Genomic DNA, 18,927 nt, shown 5'->3' with positions numbered 1-18,927 from the left:
GGAGGAGGAGAATGTTGTTCTAAGGATATTGTTCTAAGATGCATTATTGGGAACACTCCAGATTAGTTTTCCTTAGTGCTCTGACAAATGTTGGAGACTGAAACTATTGCTGGACTCTCTTTAAATGTTGGTGCTTCTCCTCATTTCTTGATGATGACAGGGAAGGCTGCTAAGCCGATGGGAGAGATCCATGTGAAAACACTGGAGGAAATCCGTCGTGAGAAAGCTCTTCAGAGACGCGAAACTCAAGCCAAAGCCGAGGCTGAAGGGCATGGTAAAACTGAAGATTCCAGCGCAGGGGCAAGACCTGCTCGTGCAGCTCCCTCAGCACAACCCGGACCTGCCCCAGCAGAGCAGAAATCTTTATGGAGCACAAAACTAACAGGTGCTCCATAAACAGATGCTTTAATGCCTGCCCCAGTGAGGTGCTTTCCATCTTGAGCAAGTTCAGTTTGCTCAGGATCTGCTTCATGGATAATTGCTGAATGGATTGCACGTTGTAGCCTTTCTCTCTCTCTCTCATGGGGCACAAGGAAATAAATGCACAAAGGAAACAAGTACCCAGCTTTCTTTATTTCTGCCGTTGACCAAACTTTTTTTGGTCTTCTTTTTCAGGTGCTTTAAAAAAAGAAAAGAAGGCAGTGGAATTGAACCAGCCTTGTCCTAAACTTTCCTCTGTACCTGATGTACAGGTGAGTCCTCTGTGAAGACACACATACATTCGTACAATTTCTGATCATTCTGACAAGTTTGGTTACTCACCGTGTGCCACCCTCTTGAGTGTGTTCTTACCCTTTAGCACCTGGTAGGAGCTGCAGTGCAGTCTAAATCCTATCGCCAGCAGCATTTCCAGACAACTCTGTACTCCTCAAACTTGGAATCAGTCTGTTTATACCACAGCAACAAAGAAACCCTGTTAGCACCAGCTGAAATCTACACAGTTAACGTGGAGGGAATTCTTTTTGTTCTTACTGACTTGATCTGTCAGACATGAAGGATTTAATACAGAAGGCCAGAGTTCTGTGTTGAAGGAAATCAATCTGTCTGTGGGTACTGTCTAGGGGAACTTGTATGACTTTCTGCTGCTTAAAAAGAATGGGATAAATAGATGTACAGCAGAACACCCTAGCTGTTTAAAGAAGCTTGCCATAGTGGATATTGCAGATATGTGAGACTGTGTCCATAGTAAAGCATGGCTCTTGTTACAGGCAGAATTTTAGGGAAAAAAAGACACAACAGTAACCTGAACGATATTAATATGCTGTTCCACATCAAGACCATTTTGGAGGGATTGCTGATCAGATTTTCTTAACGAAATCTCCACGCACGGATTTTTTTTTTTTTGTCCTATTCATGCACTACTTTTCTTTCCTTCTAGCCCACTCAGCAGAGTGGAACTCGTAAATGTCCAGAGAAGAGCTTTGAAGAGAGACGGTGGGAGAAGTGGCAACAGCGAGAACAACAAGAGAAGCTTGGGAAGGAGGAAGCTGCTGTCAAATCTACTGCTGGCTTCTTTCATACTGAACCAGCAGGGAAAGTGGCAGCTCAATTTCAGGGCCGGGAAGCTAAAAGTAAGTGTTGAAGGTTAAGAGTTACTTAGGTTGTCTTCTGAAATACAGACAGAAGATGACAATTCTCATGCTGTAACTCTGGCTGGGTGCATTTTGCCACGCAATGCTACGAAGCGAAGTGTGGACTTTCTTTTTCTTAGTTTGTTTCTTTTCCTGCCAGCCAGATGTTAGGTAAGGAACGGGAGACTAGAAAATGACACTACAAATTTGGACTTTGTAGAACAACTTAACTGTGGGACATCACTGCAAGGGAGAGGAAGCTGGTACAACAGTTGCATACGCTCTTGTCCTACTCTAACTGCTGCTTTTCCCTTTCCTAGAGGGAGCAGGACTTGAAATATAAAAGCTGTCTATATTTGTGAACCTAGCTTGCACTTAGGATTGCTATGTGTCTGAGGTTTCCCTTGTCCTGGATTCTTATTTACTGTAGCTATTCGGTTTCTTGGTTCCTTTGTATGGATTATTGGTAGACAGAGTTTACTATGTGGAAAACATTCCTGAGAATCCAGGCAATGGTGGTGCAATTCTGCTGGCCAAATGCATTTAACTGTGTAGAAGGACTGTGGAAATGATGAAGAGAACCTGGATTTTTCCTGAGGCAGAGCAAGACTGTATCAGTTCTCTCTTCCTTTTACTCTAGCCAACTTGATGACATCTGCGAAGCCTTCGGGTGGGAAAGTCACTTTCCCCAAGAAGAAGGCACTGAAACGTAAGGCACCTGGGAGTTATCCCTCTGCCATAGCAGCTGTGGAACTCCGGACTGCCTTGGATGCTGACATGATGGGACCTCCAGCCAAAAAAGCAGCCATGGTAAGGCCAGGAGCTAACGCAGAGATGGATCCCTTGTTAAATTCCTACCCTCCTCTAGGAGAAAAGGTGGAAAAGGCAAACGTTCTGCAGGCCTTCTGTTTCCTTGGAAATCCAGTAGCTGTCTACAGGATGCTTGTAGAACCCTTCTGTATTTATGAGCTGAATGGCACTCTTTAACCGGTACTCTGATGCTGTGATTTCTCTGGTGGGGGGGATTTTGTCCATGAATGCCACGTTCTTAAAAGACACAAGATCATGAGTAACCTCCAGGTGAATGTGAACTTTCTTCAGGAGCACCTTGGTTTTGTATTTTGGCCACGGCTCCGCAATGCCAGAGGAGAAGCAGTGTGGAGGAAAAAGCTATTAAGGAATCTTTTACCCATGTGTCATAAATACTGTTTTGCTGCTTTCTAGGGTGTTTCAGACGTGCCGGAGCACTCCCCAGCCATCAGACTTGAAGAAAATCCCCCAAACAGGTGACAACCCCAACTTGTTCTTTCTCTTAATCAGTGTATATCCCCAGGGAAACATAAGTTCTGTCACATGTGGGAAAAAAGGAGGGTTCTGAGATAATTAAAGCCCAAATCCATCAAAGGAATAAGTCACCTGAAACCACTTTCTAGCAGGAAATCTAGCAGGATTGCTTAATTAGGCTTTCTTTAAATGCTGCAAGTCAGCACAGCTTTCCAGTGACTTCTTGGGTTGTCTGAATACCTGAACGAGGAGGAGGTGAAGTTCTACTTCCTCGTGAGGTGATAGATGAGGAGTAGTGTCCTCTGCCTTTTGGTCCTCAAGAATGCCACCTCAACTCCAGGTGCCCTGGCTTCACAGATAAAGCCCCAGACTGAAAAATGTAGCTGGTAACACATCGGGCTCTAAATGTAGCCCTGGGTTGATTGATAACAATCCCTGTGTAAGATTGAAGCGTAGGAGGGCTTGCCTACAGTTTTAAGAGCCGGTTTGCAGAAAAGGGATTTCCTGTTAAGAAATGGCATATCCTGATTGTTCTTTCTTGCTCTCCCAAGACCTGAAGTGCGTCTTGGAAGCCCGGCAAGATTTGAGGAGCAGATGGAGATCGATCTCGAGACCTCAACCTCAGCTTCTTCCCAGCTAGAAGAGGCACGCACATGCCGGCTGAGTTCCACGGGGAACGCGCCCTTATCTGCAGATGAAGATTTTGAGAAGCTACTTTGGGAAATCTCAGGAGGCAGACTGGAAGCCGAAATCGACTTAGACCCAGGGAAGGACGAGGATGACCTCCTCCTTGAACTCTCTGAGATGATTGACAGTTGAACCGCGTAGTCCTATGGTATATTTAAAAAAAAAAAAAAAAAATTAAAACTGTTCTTCTTGTTGGTGTACTGGGTCTGGCTGGAATGTTAACTTTCCCGGCAGCAGCCCATACACTGCCGTACTCTGTACTTGTAGCTGGAACAACAGATTTATCACACCAGTGTTGTGTCTATTGCTGAGCTGCGGTGGCACAGTATTGGGCCTTTCTCTAACCCTCCTAGGGGATGGGCAAAAAGTGAGGAGAGAAACATCACTAGGGCAGCTGACCTAAACCAATCAAAGGGATATTCCATACCATGTGATATCACACTCAGCAATAAAAGGTGGAAACGGGAAGAAGAGGGGAAGGGTGGGCTCTCGTTGAGAAGACGTCGGTCCTCCTCTTGAACACCGGCTGCATGCGTTGAGGCCTTGCTTCAAGGACATGGTCAATCAGCGCTCATTTTTGGGATGTAGAGAGTAATTTCTTTCCTCTGCACTTCCATATAGCCTTCATTTATTTTGTTTGTTTGTTTTCCTCCCTTCTTTTTATTTTCCCTTTTCCCCTCCCTTTTCCCCTTTCCCTTTTTATTTCCCCTTAGTTAAATTGTTTAGTTCATGGTAGTCTTTATTTAATTATTATAATTATTTCCCTTTAATTAAATTATCCTTATCTCAACCCGTGAGTTGTTCTTTGCTTTACTTCTCCCCCTCCTCATCTAAAGGAGGGGGAGTGAGAGAGCGGTTGTGGGGTTTAGCTGCCCAGCACGGTAAAATCACCACAGTTGGATACCCCGAGGTGATCCTTTTTCTAACTGAGGCTTTGCAATGAGACTTAAAGCACAGTCCGAAGTGATAGAAATTGGCAGGATCTGCACTCAGTTGTCCTAAATTTCCCTGCTGGTCAGAGTTAAGGTCTTGTGCATCCGTTCTGTAACTATAGGTGGCTACCTTCATTATCGAGAGGACAAAGCACTTCTTTTGGCACAGAAAGATCTCCATTGGCACGCCACGGTGGCTGCAAATCGATCTTCTGATGGAGCGATGCTCTGAAGGCTTAAAGGTAAAGCTTCTTCCTTCCTCCCCCCTTGGCACAACTCGATGTTGGGCACATTGTGAAGCTTCGGTGTTCTGATTTCTCGGACAGTTGATAGCCAAATCCTGGAGTTACTATGTCAACTCTTGACTTTTACTCGTGTATGCCATTGTTTTGACTATACCTGTGTCAGATGATGAAGCTGTAGGGGTGGGAGGGAGCAGAATCGTTATTCCAGTGTGTTGTGGACCAAACTTGCTGCCAGGAGTGGGGGTGGGGGTCAGCCCACCCAGCCTTACTTTCAATTATCAGGGATGATCAACTGGTGAAAAGCAGCAGCTCTGCCATGTGGCTCCGCTACCCCCACTCCCTTCTCTTGTGCTGTACCAAAGTTCCCCCAGGCTTTGGTTGGTGCTTTTTGTTGGTGTGAGGAATCCGGGGCGAGCAGTCGGGACTCTGCCGCAGTCACGGGGTCGATGAAGGGTTGTTTAAGTGCCTCTTGGTTTTAAAAGTTGCTCCCCTGAGCCACTGGCTCTGCTGCCTGCTACAGCAAATGTTCGGGTGCCATCAGCATCGCGCTTGGGCGTGGGCACTGACCCCGAGGAGGACAGAGCTGAGATTCGGGTGTATTGTGTACCCTGCCACCAGCCATCGATTTTTATTTTTTTTTTCCCCTAGCAGATCAATTTTGAATTATTTTCCGAACTTTTCGCGGCACGGTAGGCTCTTCCCTCTATGATTTGTGAAGCTGTGGGGGCCCTCAGGTGTTTGCTGCTGGCAGAGGAAAAGCGCTTGTCGAATTTGTTGTAAATACTTAATGTTGGGACAAAACCACGCGTCTCTGTGCGTGTGTGTGTGTGCTGTGATGCCCCGGCCCCACCAGGGAAAACCTCCACCAACGAAACTGCTGCTGGAGCTCAAGCAGGCCTTCATCGTGCTGAAGGACTTCACAGGGACTTCTGCCGGCTCCGGGAAAAAAAAACAAAAATCAGGACAAGGAGAGCTCAGAGGCTGCGCCCACCTGCCCTCGCTTTCCCCTCACCCCAAGCCCTGTTCTACCATGATTCAAAGATCGAAGCTGAAATTCCTTGAAGTGGTATAGTCTTTATTGCAGCGCTGGATGATGCACAGGGGATCTCTCCACCTATCGTGCATACCCAAGGTGGAAAGCAGTCTTGAATTTATACAATCAATCTCTCAATATTCTACAAGCGCCTATACATATTCCTTACCTATCCCCCCCTTCCCTCGCTTCTCATGCTAATTAGCCTTTTGGCACCTTGCACCTGCGTAGAGCCTCCCAAGAATTGTGGGCAGGGGTCTTTGGGACGTGGGCAGGGGTCTTTGGGAGGAAGACCCCGAGTCTTCCTCACAGTGTACTTTTCACCTTTGGTCAGGAATCTGCTGAGTTGGCATGTTTCTTAATTGCAAGCGCTGGTTGTTGCTAATTCTTCCAGTTGTTGTATCTTTATAATGAATTCCAATGTCCAGTTTTGAGATTTATAGTCCTTATGTTTGTTTCTCTGTCCGTCTGCCGCTTCCTTATCATGAGTTCCAGTGTCTTGTTTCGAGATATACAGTCCTTGTCTGGGGATTGTCCTTGCCTCCCCAATGCCTCCCCAATACCTCCTTAATCAATCCCCCCTTTTCTTTTCCCATGCAAATTCTTTTGCATCAGATGCTTCTATCATTTGCAGTAACACAACAAAGCAGGCATCTAAACAACATGCACACAAATATTCCTAACACTACTACTGCGATTAGAGCAATGAAATCTTGTTTCAACCATTAGAAATTGGGCAACCAGGAGGTTAACTTATTCCATATTTCACTAAAACTAAACTAAATATGAAAGATCATCTTTACTGATCTCATGTAGGATCCTTGTCTGCTTCCATATTTCTTCCAGGTCAGTAGAGATCCTTCCACTCTGATCTACATACATACAACAACTTGTGTTTATTACTGTACAGACTCCCCCTTGAGTGGCCAATAACAAGTCTAGGGCCATCCGATTTTGTAATACTACCTGTGATAAACTAGATATCTCTTCTTGTTGAGCCTTTATAGCATCCGAAATTTTGTTTTCTAACTTCTCTATAATTGCAGAAATATTAACTATTGCCTTTTCCAATTCACTCACTCCTAACCATGTGATAAACCATCGAACAAAACTATGAAAAGCGGTGTGTCTCTCTATCAATGGATTGCTAATTTTTTGCCTGATTCTCCGGATATGATTTCTCAAGTAACCTCGAGGCACTACATCATGTACTGTCATATTGGGGACTACTGCTCCAAGAGTGCAAGTTCCCTTCCAGTTCTCGGGCAAGACCTTACGGGCTGTATCATTGCATAGCCAATACCACCCTTTTCCTTCTGGAACTGGCCAGCTGGTTGAATTTGCCCAACTGCTAGTTGTACTAATATCAATTGTTTGATTACAAGATGTCTGATTTCCCACATAAGTAGTACCCGTATTTATACAATCCTGTTTACCCATACCCTTAGGCGGGTTACGCCTTTGTACACATACATAGTAAGATTCCAATGGCACGAAGCTACTAACTTCTAGTTCCAAAACTTCTTCATATTTTTGCCCCCAAGATGTGTTTTCCCACAAATCAGTCCAAGATAAGTTTGCAGGCAAGGGAATGCCGATTGTGCTGTACCAAAGTTCCCCCAGGCTTTGGTTGGTGCTTTTTGTTGGTGTGAGGAATCCGGGGCGAGCAGTCGGGACTCTGCCGCAGTCACGGGGTCGATGAAGGGTTGTTTAAGTGCCTCTTGGTTTTAAAAGTTGCTCCCCTGAGCCACTGGCTCTGCTGCCTGCTACAGCAAATGTTCGGGTGCCATCAGCATCGCGCTTGGGCGTGGGCACTGACCCTGCGGAGGACAGAGCTGAGACTCGGGTGTGTTGTGTACCCTGCCACCAGCCATCGATTTTTATTTTTTTTTTCCCCTAGCAGATCAATTTTGAATTATTTTCCGAACTTTTCGCGGCACGGTAGGCTCTTCCCTCTATGATTTGTGAAGCTGTGGGGGCCCTCAGGTGTTTGCTGCTGGCAGAGGAAAAGCGCTTGTCGAATTTGTTGTAAATACTTAATGTTGGGACAAAACCACGCGTCTCTGTGTTGAGGGATGGGGATCAAGAAGCAAGCCCACTGCTATGACAGAGTCCCTATAGGCAGTGTGGGTTTTCTCTCTATGCAAGCCTCATTATTCAGAGGCAGAGTATGGCTTCGTCCATTCAAGGTCCAGAATCAGTTGTCAAATGCTAGCCAAAGCCAGTGGCTCCTGGGCTATGTGACAAACTAACCCTAGAGCAAAAACCCTCCTTGTCCTCTTACCTGGTGCCCTTTCTGCGATTCCTTTAGGGTGAGTCAAGGCTATGATCTCCACCTTCTGGGGCTGGTGTTTGAGCTATGTCCTACCTCAGTGCTGAGACTCTTTTGCCTCTGTAGAGGCCCTTTGCCATGACACGAGTGACGATGAGAACTAAAATCAACTAGACTCTGAAACGTTCTTGTTCCCAAGCACAGCTTTTTCACTGGATTGCTTGAACTCCTAGTTTTTGGCCGAGAAGCTATTGTTTCTCTGTGCCTTTAATAAGAGGCTTTCTCTGGAGCCAAGTCAGGATGGCAAGATTGAGCTGGGCAAGGCTATCGAGGAGGAAATTCAATCTTCCCAGCTGGGTGTCTGACCCTTGGAGCCCGGGCCAACTGATCTGAAGCGGCTATAAAAGCTTTATTTCGCAGCATCGCTGTCTTCCCTGCTCGCATTCTAGGCACGGTGTTTCTGCTGACAGCATCTTCCACCTCCTCAGCAGAAGCTGCTTCTTTCTTTAAACGTAGTACAGGCTGGACGCAAAGAAAGAAACTGTTAGCGGTGCTTTTAGCTATTTAAATGGGGAGAAAACCAGCCAATGTTTATTTCTTTGTCCAGGGCAGCCACGAATGCTTGCGTGACGTGGGCTCCTCTCCCACGTCCTTAATTGCCAAGCCGGTAGCGGCTCTGGTGACGTGTCCCGTGGGTGTCTGTGCAGTGACGGGGCTGCCTGACCCCTGTGTACCCCAGGACAGACCTTTGGGGGGCTCTTTGCTGCTACCACAGGGCGCAACCTGCGGGTCCTGGGGCAGGCAGGATGAGTGCTGCTGGGCCCGGAGGGTAGGCCTGGCCTGAGAGGAGACAGTAAAGGAGGCAGGTTTGGGGCTTAAAGCAGGCTTGTCCTGCCCCAGCCTTCTCCAGAACCTGTGTGCCTGGCTCTGGAAAGCCGTGACAAGCCATAAAATGACTCGCAGCTTGCCACGAGAGAGCTGCGGTGGTGGAGGAATGGCCGCCTCAAGGGGCTGAGGCCAGGCACCATCACGGGCAGGACTCGAGAGACGAGGCATGATCTTGGCACAGACAGAGAAGGGAAGGGGAAGCACTGCTCTGCTGGCCCTGAGTGGTGCAGCCCCAGGAGAAAAGAAAAATCTGTGTTTCCTTCCGCTGATGTCCACGCTGAAGGTGCAGAAGGGTTCCGTGCTGTTGCTTGGGTCAGCCTTGTTGCCAGGTTGGGAATGTTTAGCCTCCCGGTGCTTCGGTGCTGTTGGGCTGCACTCAGAGTGTGAGCTCTGGGCGTTATTTCTCAACTACTGCGTTATTGGAGCGTACGGAGCCGAGATATTCTGCGGATAGGTGATTTAAGCCACGTCAGAAACACCGCTGTGGCATGTGCCAGCGTCGGACGCCCGTTCGACTGATCGGGTGGAGCAGGTGAATTGAATTTGGTGCTGGGTGGCGAGGTGGTGTTGGGGGAGGAGCTAGTCTAAGGAGAGCTTCCTCTTGCTCTGCTCCTTCCCATCTCAAATGGCCGCTTCCTGGGGAGATGGGTTCGTTGGGAAGTTAACTACAACGTTACAGTGAGGATGAGGAATCCTCTTTAGTCCCGTAGGTATTTGCTGCCAGGCCGCAGCGTTGATTTCAGAAATTGTATTTAAAAAAGGAAAAAGAAAGGAAATCTGTATTCTTTAACATACTCTCTTTTCTCGGAGAGTAGATGTAGGAGCTTCAGCAGTGCCCTTCCTCCCGAAATGATTCCCAGTGTCTGCTCAGACACTGAGGAGGAAAATAGAGGAGAGCCACCCGATATAAATAAAGGCAAGAAGGGCTCATGGATTAAGGGAGAACCACTACTTAAAAAATTGGTGCTCTCTACAAACCGGTTAAGGGTTTGGGACCTGCAGGTGCTGCCTACACCTGTGTGCGTTGCAGTCGTGCCTGTTGCCACTGAGCAAAACGGGGAGAGCTGCTTTGTCGAACGCGGCGTGTTAAAGCACGTGACACTGCCTGGAAGAAAAGCACGGACTTCTTCCCTCGTGTGGGACTTCTTCCCTAGCGATCTGTGGTTTACCTGATGGTTTCCCATAAGCTGTGAATGTTTAAAAGAAAAAAAACAACAAAACCCAACCCCAGCGTTGAGAGTGGTGAGGCAGATCCTCACCTGGGGACTCAGAATCAGCGGTGACATCACCATGCGAAGCATTGTGTGCGCTTCGGGTCGGGGCTGCTGCGAGCCTCGCAGCGGGGAGGGAGAGCGGATCCAGGGTGCCTCTGTGTCAGGCCTGTGCCCTGGTGGCTTTGTGAGCACTGAGAGTTTGACTCCTGTGTTCCCAGCTTTCGCTTGCGCACCTGCAATGTGGCAGAGCCAGCGAGCTGCTTCCTCAGCTGGAGGAGGAAGAGGAGTGACCTCAACATTGCCGAGGTAAAGCACAATTATTGAAAAGATTTGGCAAAGATGTGGGTTGTAGCAGCGCGGCTGCTGCAGCTGCAGCAGATCCTGGAGTATTGGAGAAGATAGAGAGGGGTTTCTTGGTGAAAAGAATGCTGTTAAAAGTGTTTTCATGCCAGAAATTAGGAGAAACGCCTCTGTTGTTTGACATCCTCTATTGACCTGGCACATTGGCATTACAGCGTACCCTGGCACGCTGTTTGTATGGAAAAAAAAGGTCTTTTAGTCAGGGCAGGCCAGAAACCTGCCTTGGCACTTCCACATCGCAGCAATGCTTACAGACCCTGCATCCTGGCTGCCAGGCCAGGATCTAAATCCGATGGTGCTGTTGGTAAACTGAAGCTCAGGAAGCGCTTCTGGGTTTTTCTGTACTTCCATGTGAATTTTTACCCTCTGAAGATGGTGTATTAAGCTATTTTTGTAACAACAACTAGGTTTAAAAGCAGTTTCAGTTTAACATCTACATGCTTGGGTGTTATTAACAGAGCTTTGTATACTGAGCTGGTGCTTGGTAGGAGAAAAAACATAAACCTTCCCTGGGAAACTTGGACCCCCTCAGCTACATACTGCTATGAGGAAACTCAGATGTAAGAACACACTTAAATAACACATCAGCAGAGCTGTTGTGCTCCTGACCACCAAAGGCACCTTTTTCCAACACCGTCGTACTGGAAGTTGATGCAGCTGGTTCCATCCGTAACGTGGGACTGTACAGTGCTGTAAAAGAAATATTTTCTCACAGCTTTGGAGAAAGTGAAGCAGAGAAAACCACGCATAACCACTGGTACCTGGACCCCAAACTGCCACAGACTGACAGTGATGCCCACTGGATATCTCCTGCTGCCTTCTGACTGCTCCAGCAGAAGTCCCGTTTGAATTAGCCAGCAGGTCCCTCTGAGTGGCTTTGCTGAAACTCCTGCCGTAGGAAGTATCCTACTGGAGCCAAGTTGCTAAACTGATGTGTGGTTTTCCCTTAACCCCCTCAGCCCTGACTTTGCAGCTCCTGACGACACTGCCAACGTGTGCAGTGTCACCGTGTGCCAACTAGGTGCCAGCTGCCATGGTTTATAGATTGTAAAATGAGTGATTTGGGACTCGTGAGCACTGAGAACAGGTTAGCAATTGCTTAAGAGCTTTACTTGTGTCGCTCTGGGGCAGGGAGATGGGTGAAACATCTTAGGCTTGAAAGTGATTCCCTGCAGAGGGACGTTCTCAGATCTGCACAACAGATCTGTCGTTCTGGTCACCTTATTAGATCCCTGCTTGAGAGGGTGCTTGCAAGAATCAATTCCTCTTCACCTTGATGTGTCAAGCTAAAGAGAAATCTGTGCTGCAGCACTGTCTGATCAGACGAGTGCCTCGGTTCAGGATTGTTCTTTGACAGCTGCAGAAACACCAGGACGATCAGCGCCTTCAGAACAGATTGATTTGATCTTGAGGCTGTCATAAAACAGGTCCCTGAAGTTTGAAGACTCTTCAAATAGTTTGGGCCAGCAAGGAGCAGCTGTACCTGGCGGCTGCGGTAACTCGGGGCTCAGAGTCTCAGAGAGCGTGCTGAAAGGTGACCCCCAGCTGGCTGCTGGAGGAAGCTGAGGCAGCGTTCAGCTCTAACCTTTGCCTTCTTGGCTGGCATCTTTGCACTCCTGCTGTCAGTGGGTGTTGAGTGTCCTTCCTCCCAGCCTCAGCACGTGCCCTCAGATGTAGGCAGCGTTTAGCAGCTAGAATTCACTCCAATATAAAGAGTACAAATCATGCGTTTTCTGCTTTTGCTTTGGAACTCTTAGCTTGAGGTTTTCCTGCAGGCCATGAGGTTTCTTGCAGCAGCAGGGATGAGTTCTGTTAGCAAGAGGCTGTTCTGTGCTTCGACTGTGGGAAGACGAATGGTTACCTGTGCACCGTGAAATAGAACTTGACACCTAGCACACCGCACTTGCAGCCTGTGGGGTGCTTTAACAAGCAGGTAAATCAGCAGAGGCTGTTTTGCAGCCGGGGTGATGCTGGGTGATTAAAAAGCAGGGGCAGAACAAGGAGTTTCTGGTGTTTGTTCTTGCTTGTCATCTGACTCTCCACTTCCACTGTTCTTTAAAAAAAAACAAAAAACAAAAAACAAAAACCCAAGGGGTAAGCATCTTGAATATCTTTATTATAAATGGAAGGCACAAAACAAGCCAGCAACAGAGACTGTCCAAGAGAAATACTTGGTGCTTTATAAACAAACAAGGAAGTACCCTTAGGTGGGTGTGATAATCCTCCTCTAACGCGTTTTTGGAGTGCAAAAATAGATTTGTTCCTTTCTTGCTCTTCTCTCCAGGACAAAGGCAGAATAGCCAACTGCAAAGTTAGACCAGGGAGGTCAGTTTGTTCCATACTGAGAAAGACAAGCCTGTAAAACAAACTAGACAGATTTTCTTTGTGTTATTTATCTTCCTTCAGCAAAGGCAAAGTTTATGACACTTGTTGGTGTGTGTATATATATTTATCCAGTGCTCTCACAACAAAATTTTGATTTGAAGAGGGCACACAGATCTGATTTTTTTTTTTCCCAGTAACTAGTATAATAAGCACTGGTATTTTTGTATAAAAACAGAAAAATACAAAACAAAAGACTGAATATTATGTGGTATGCATGACATTAAAAAAAAAAAAATGGTGGTTTCAAAGCAATATGTACCCTGGTGTGTTTCCCAAATCCTAGAGTCCAGCTTAAAGTGCACCTGATCTGTATTGCATTTTGATATTAATCTCTATGTACAATGTTTTGCATGTAAAATATATGGGTTTTGGAAGAAATAAAATAAAAAAAATTAAAAAAAAATTCAAAGTCCACTCCCAACCACCATAAAACCCATTAGGAACTCAACGAAATGCAACGGAAACCACAAAACTCTTCAAAAACACCCCAAAAGCGAACCGGATCAGAAGAAAAAAAGTGATTTAACCCACCAAAAAACCTTAAACCTACCTGATGTTCTGCTAAATGTACAATACACTCCCAACCACCATAAAACCCAATGGAAACCCAACAAAACCCAACGGTGACCCCAAAACACGTCAAAAACACCCCAAGAAATAAATGGATCAGAAGAAAAAAAACCAAAAACTATGAATTTCCCCCCAAAACCACCCGAAACTCACCTGATCTTCTCCAAATCCCACATTTCACTCCCATTCACCATAATGACCAACAAGAACCCAACGAAACCCAATGAAGACCCCAAAACACCTCAAAACCACCCCAAAATAAACCCAAATCCTAAAATAACCCAAAATGCCATGATTTCACCCCAAAAAACCCTTAAACCTACCTGATGTTCTCCAAAACCCACAATTTACCATTTTCCACCATGATGACCAACGACAACCCAACAAAACCCAACGGTGACCCCCAAACACCTCAAAAACTTCCCAAAAATGAATGGGACCACCCCAAAAAACAGAAGAAAACCCCAAAAACCATGAATCTGTCCAAAAGTCCCCCTAAACCTACCTGATGTTCTCCAAAATCCACAATTTACCATTTTCCACCATAATTACCACGGAAAACCCAACGAAACCCAACGGAGACCCCAAAACACGTCAAAAACACCCCAAAAAAGAACGGGATCACCCCCAAAACTGGAAGAAAATCCCCCAAATGCATAGATCCACCCCAAAGCCACCCTAAACCTTCCTGATGTTCTCCAAAACCCACAATGTACCCTTTTCCACCACGATGACCACGGAAAACCCAACGAAAACCAATGCAGACCCCAAAACACGTCAAAACCCCCCAAAAAAGAACGGGATCACCCCAAAAACAGAAGAAAATCCTAAAAATCAGAAGAAAATCCCAAAACCATAGATCCACCCCAAAACCACCCTAAATCTACCTGATGTTCTCCAAATCCCAAGGTCCACTCCCAACCAACATAAAAACCATTAGGAACTCAACGAAACGCAACGGAAACCCCAAAACACATCAAAAACATCCCAAAAAATAACAGGATCAGAAGAAAAAACGTGCTTTAACCCCAAAAAAAAACCTTAAACGCACCTGATGTTCTCCAAAACCCACAATTTACCATTTTCCACCATGATGACCAACGAGAACCCAACGGAGACCTCAAAACATGTCAAAAACACCCCAAACAAAAACAGGATCAACCCCAAAAATGAAAGAAAACCCCAAAAACCATAGATCCACCCCAAAAGTCCCCCTAAACCTACCTGATGTTCTCCAAAACCCACGATTTACCCTTTTGCACCATGATGACCAACAAGAACCCAACTAAAACCCAGCGGAAACCCAAAAACACGTCAAAAACACCCCAAAAAAGAACAGGATCACCCCCAAAAATGAAAGAAAACCCCAAATACCATGAATCCACCCCAAAAGTCCCCCGAAACCTACCTGATGTTCTCCAAAACCTGCAATTTACCCTTTTCTACAATGATGACCAACAAGAACCCAACTAAAACCCAACGGAAACCCCATAACACGTCAAAAACACCCCAAAAGCGAACCGGATTAGAAGAAAAAACGTGATTTAACCCCCAAAAAAACCTTAAACCTACCTGAAGTTCTCCTAAATGTACAGTCCACTACCAACCACCATAAAACCCAACGGAAACCCAACAAAACCCACCTCAAAACCACCCCAAAATCAACCCAGATCCTAAAAAAAAAAAAAAAAAAAAAAAACAAATGATAAAAAAAGAAATTATGATAGTTGATAGAAGTAATGGGCAAAATACGTGCAGGATGATTGTTAGGAATATATTAGTTGTGAAGAATTTAAGAAAGCACAAAAGCTGCCCACCTGAGTAAAACCACGACAGTCCTTTTTGGCGCCCAACGTGGGGCTCGAGGAATTTCAGATAAGGATGATAGTTGATAGAAGTAATGGGCAAAATATGTGCAGGATGATTGTTAGGAATGCATTAGTTGTGAAGAATTTAAGAAAGCACAAAAGGACTGTGGTGGTTTTACTCAGGTGGGCAGCCGAGCTCCACCACAGCCACTCTGTCACTCCCCCTCCTCAAAGAGGAATGGGGAGAAAATGGGGAACGGGGAAATGGGTATATGGTCAGTCTACAGCGCTTCTTCTCTGCCGCTCCTTCTCGGTCACTCTCGTCCCCTGTGCTGTGGGGTCCCTCCCACGGGATGCAGTCCTTGATGAACTGATCCGGCGTGGGCTTCCCACAGGCAGCAGCTCTTCCAGAGCTGCTCCAGATATGGGTCCGTACCACGGGCTCCATCCCTCAGGAGAAAACTGCTCCAACCTGGCTCCCCCACGGGCAGCAGCTCCTGCCAGGTCACCTGCTCCTGCGTGGGCTCCTCTCCACGGGCTACAGGTCCGGCCCGGAATCTGCTCCGGCAGGGGTCTTCCACAGGCGGCAGCCTCCGTCGGTGCAGGGCCACCTGCTCCACCGTGGTCTCCTCCACGGGCTGCAGCGTGGAACCCTGCTCCACCGTGGTACTCCATGGGCTGCAGGGGGACATCCTGCTTCACCATGGTCCTCACCACAGGCCGCAGGGGACTTCTGCTCCGGCGCCTGGAGCACCTCTCCCCCTCCTTCTACACTGACCTTGGCACCTGCAAGGCTGTTTCTCACTCCCTTGACTCTCCCGGCTGCTGTGTGGCACAGCGTTTTTTTCCCTGTCTTAAATATGCTCTCACAGAGGCGCAAAACAACATCGCTTATTGGCTCAGCTCTGGAAAACAATGGGGCCCTTCCCAAACATGGGGCGGCTTCTAGATCTTTCTCACAGAAACCACCCTTATGGCCCCCTGCTACCAAAACTTTGCCATGTAAACCCACTACAGATGGTCTTGGTAAGTAGCAGCCATGGATGAACCACTTAATGCCCTTTAGTTCTTCTGGTCATGATCAAATCATGAGGTGCTTGTGATGTTCACACAGTTTGAGTGAATCTGAGATGGATTGTAATTAATTCAGTATCTATGGACATATCATTCAAAGACCTTTTAACATCGAAGAAGTAATTTATATTGTTTACTTGGTTTTATTTCACTAACTTCAAATATTTTCCAAAAATTGCACTGTGAAGTGCACTGTACCTGTGTAATTTAGGTTTTCTGAAAGAACATTCTGCTTCATTTCATTGGGTCAGAAACAATAACAAACTACATAATTTATTTCACTATATAGCTAGAAAAATACAGTTTCCAGAATCTTACCTGGTATTGATAATGACTGACCTCTGACTTCTCTTTTCTAAATACTTCGTACATTTTATACGAGCCATGCTTGATATTAAAATAGCCTAAAGATCAATTTGTTATTGAAAAGGAACGTGAAAGTACTTTAAAAAATATCACATCTAAAATTACTTTGTGTCCTATTGCACGACCTAGAAGTTTTTTGTTTCTCCACAAAAAAAACCAAAACAAACAAACAAACAAAAAAAAGTCAAAATAATTGTTATGGTTGTTATGGTCTGGTTGTGAAATTAAGGGAACTGCTTATTTCACTTGAAGGTTTTGTTTGTTGGGGCTTAAAAAAAATTGCACTTTGGAATATCGTAGCGTGTTGTTTGTTTCTGTAACATTACTGTAGAAAACAAACAAACAAACAAACCAAGCAAAACAGAGGATCAAATTCAGCATTTTCTAGGTAAGCTAGATGGGCAAGTACAGTATTTTCTTTGTACTAATTACTCATGTCTTTTTTTAGAAGATAGATAATTCTTTTGAATTCCCAATCTGCAAGGGCTACATGTATCCTTTGATTGACTTCTGTTGGTAATCAGTTGAGGATGAAAAGCAAACCTTTTTTGTAAGAGTACAGTACTCACTGAAAAGCATACACTTAATAGCTGCACAAACTTGAATGCAGAGAGCAGAATGTCCGCACTTAACTGAATCTAACTTTTATCCATAACTCTCTCCAACATATCAAAAAAGGCACTTTTGAAAGTAAGGTTAGTTTTATGTTAGTGGTGGACTACGAGTGGGCATATTTGAAAGTGTTGTTGTGGATTATTAGATGTACTTAGCAAAGGGATTTTTACTCTGCTGTCATCTGGGCAAGTAGTGTATAACATGTGTGGCTGTAGATATGAAAGGACTGCATTTTTCCTTGCTGCAAGCACAGAATAAATTTGTCCACATCATGAGGCGGCTGTTACAACAGGATAAATGGGCCTATTGTCTTGTGGCACATTTACAATTTTTCTGAGTAGATTGCAAAATACTATATTCTAAACGGTTAGGTAAACCATACTTCATTATTCTATGTTGTTCATCTCAATTGTGAGATAAGAATCGTCATCTTTTTGTTGGATTATTTCTACTTGCATGGAAGTAACAAGTCTTGCTAATGTTAAGTTTAATATTAGTGTCTCTATTATTCACTCCATGTTTGTTGTCAAAGAGCAATAAACAAACAAGTAAATACAGTTTAAAATGTGCACTTATTTACTATTCTTTATGAGGTGAAAGAATTGCCAAAGGCATTTCTTCTTCGGATGACACTGTGTATTATCAAATACCTGTCACTACTCTACAACTAAGGATGAATTCCTCTTGAGGTCTGCATAAATGGAAATTCTGTTCTTCATGGATGAAAAATAAGCAAGAAGTAATGTAGGAAACATACAACTCAATTGGTAGGAGATGTCTGCTGATGCTCCGCAGGTTTCTGCAGCTGTGACACTACAGATTAGGTAGTCATTCAAACATTAGATTCTGTATGCCATATGTATCCATTTCCAGACATAAGTACAATGTCCTGTAGCACTACAGGAGGTAAATACATTGGGTACATTTGTGATCTTTGAGAACTGGATGAAGTGTTGACCATGAATAGGAGCTAACAATTCCAATACACAAACAGAACAATGTGAGAGAGAGGACAGCAAGTCAATCATATGGGGAAGAGGGAAGAAGAAAAAAGAAAAAGAAAGAAAGAAAAACGGGGAAGAAAAAAAAGAACATCTCTCTCTCCCCCCCCCCCCCCCCCAGCAAACTAACAAACAAAAACCACAGACCCACAGATAAAATACTGCATACGCAGCAAGGGAAGTCTCATGTTTGCTACCCTTGTTCTCATGGGGGACTTCAGCTTGCCAGGTGTCTGCTTGAAATACAGTGCAGGAAGGAGGAAATGGTCTGAGAGACTCCTGGGGTGTGTGGACACAGGTGGTGAGGGAAGCAGCAAGGGAAGGTGCCCCACTTGACCTGTTGTTTGCAATCAGGGAAGGACCTGTGGGTGACATGATGGTTGGAGGTCTCTTTGGGCACAGCCATCATGAAGCGATAGGCTTTTTTCATCTTTGGCGAAGTAAGGAAGGCAGTTTGCAGAACCGCTGCCGTGGATTTCCAGAGGGCAGACACTGGCCTGTTTAGAGACCTGGCTGACAGAGTCCTCGGGGAGGCAGTTCTAAAGGCAGGGCGCTCCAGGAAGGCTGAACTTTCTTCAAACAGGAGATCCTCGTTTGAATCAGAGAGTGGGAGTTCTATCCT

The 18,927-nt window shown here is 45.6% G+C and overlaps 1 protein-coding gene and 1 long non-coding RNA gene across 2 annotated transcripts; both read left to right on the top strand.

Annotated features, from left to right (window-relative positions):
* The first annotated feature begins 87 nt into the window (after positions 1-87).
* Positions 88-4,332, top strand: LOC140001227 (zinc finger CCCH domain-containing protein 11A-like). The gene is made up of 5 exons (XM_072032397.1): positions 88-385; positions 616-692; positions 1,379-1,571; positions 2,212-2,857; positions 3,407-4,332. The coding sequence occupies exons 1-4, from the start codon at positions 88-90 to the stop codon at positions 2,556-2,558; spliced, it is 915 nt and encodes a 304-aa protein (XP_071888498.1). The 3' UTR covers positions 2,559-2,857; positions 3,407-4,332.
* Positions 4,333-9,172: 4,840 nt separating this feature from the next.
* LOC140001256 (uncharacterized) lies at positions 9,173-13,008 on the top strand. The gene is made up of 2 exons (XR_011806334.1): positions 9,173-9,444; positions 10,345-13,008. It is a non-coding gene; the product is annotated as an uncharacterized lncRNA (long non-coding RNA).
* Positions 13,009-18,927: the final 5,919 nt, after the last annotated feature.

The sequence above is a fragment of the Anas platyrhynchos genome, chromosome 39 (assembly GCF_047663525.1).
Source record: "Anas platyrhynchos isolate ZD024472 breed Pekin duck chromosome 39, IASCAAS_PekinDuck_T2T, whole genome shotgun sequence".
NCBI lineage: Eukaryota > Metazoa > Chordata > Aves > Anseriformes > Anatidae > Anas > Anas platyrhynchos.
The sequence above is the reverse complement of the archived record's forward strand: the minus strand, read 5'-3'. Positions and strand labels throughout refer to the sequence as shown.

Excerpts from the sequence above, each read along its gene's own strand:
- LOC140001227 (XM_072032397.1), top strand. The coding sequence starts at position 88 with ATGTTGGAGACTGAAACTATTGCTGGACTCTCTTTAAATGTTGGTGCT. Across the intron at positions 386-615 it reads ATGGAGCACAAAACTAACAG|GTGCTTTAAAAAAAGAAAAG; the intron begins GTGCTCCATAAA and ends CTTCTTTTTCAG. Across the intron at positions 1,572-2,211 it reads TCAGGGCCGGGAAGCTAAAA|CCAACTTGATGACATCTGCG; the intron begins GTAAGTGTTGAA and ends CTTTTACTCTAG.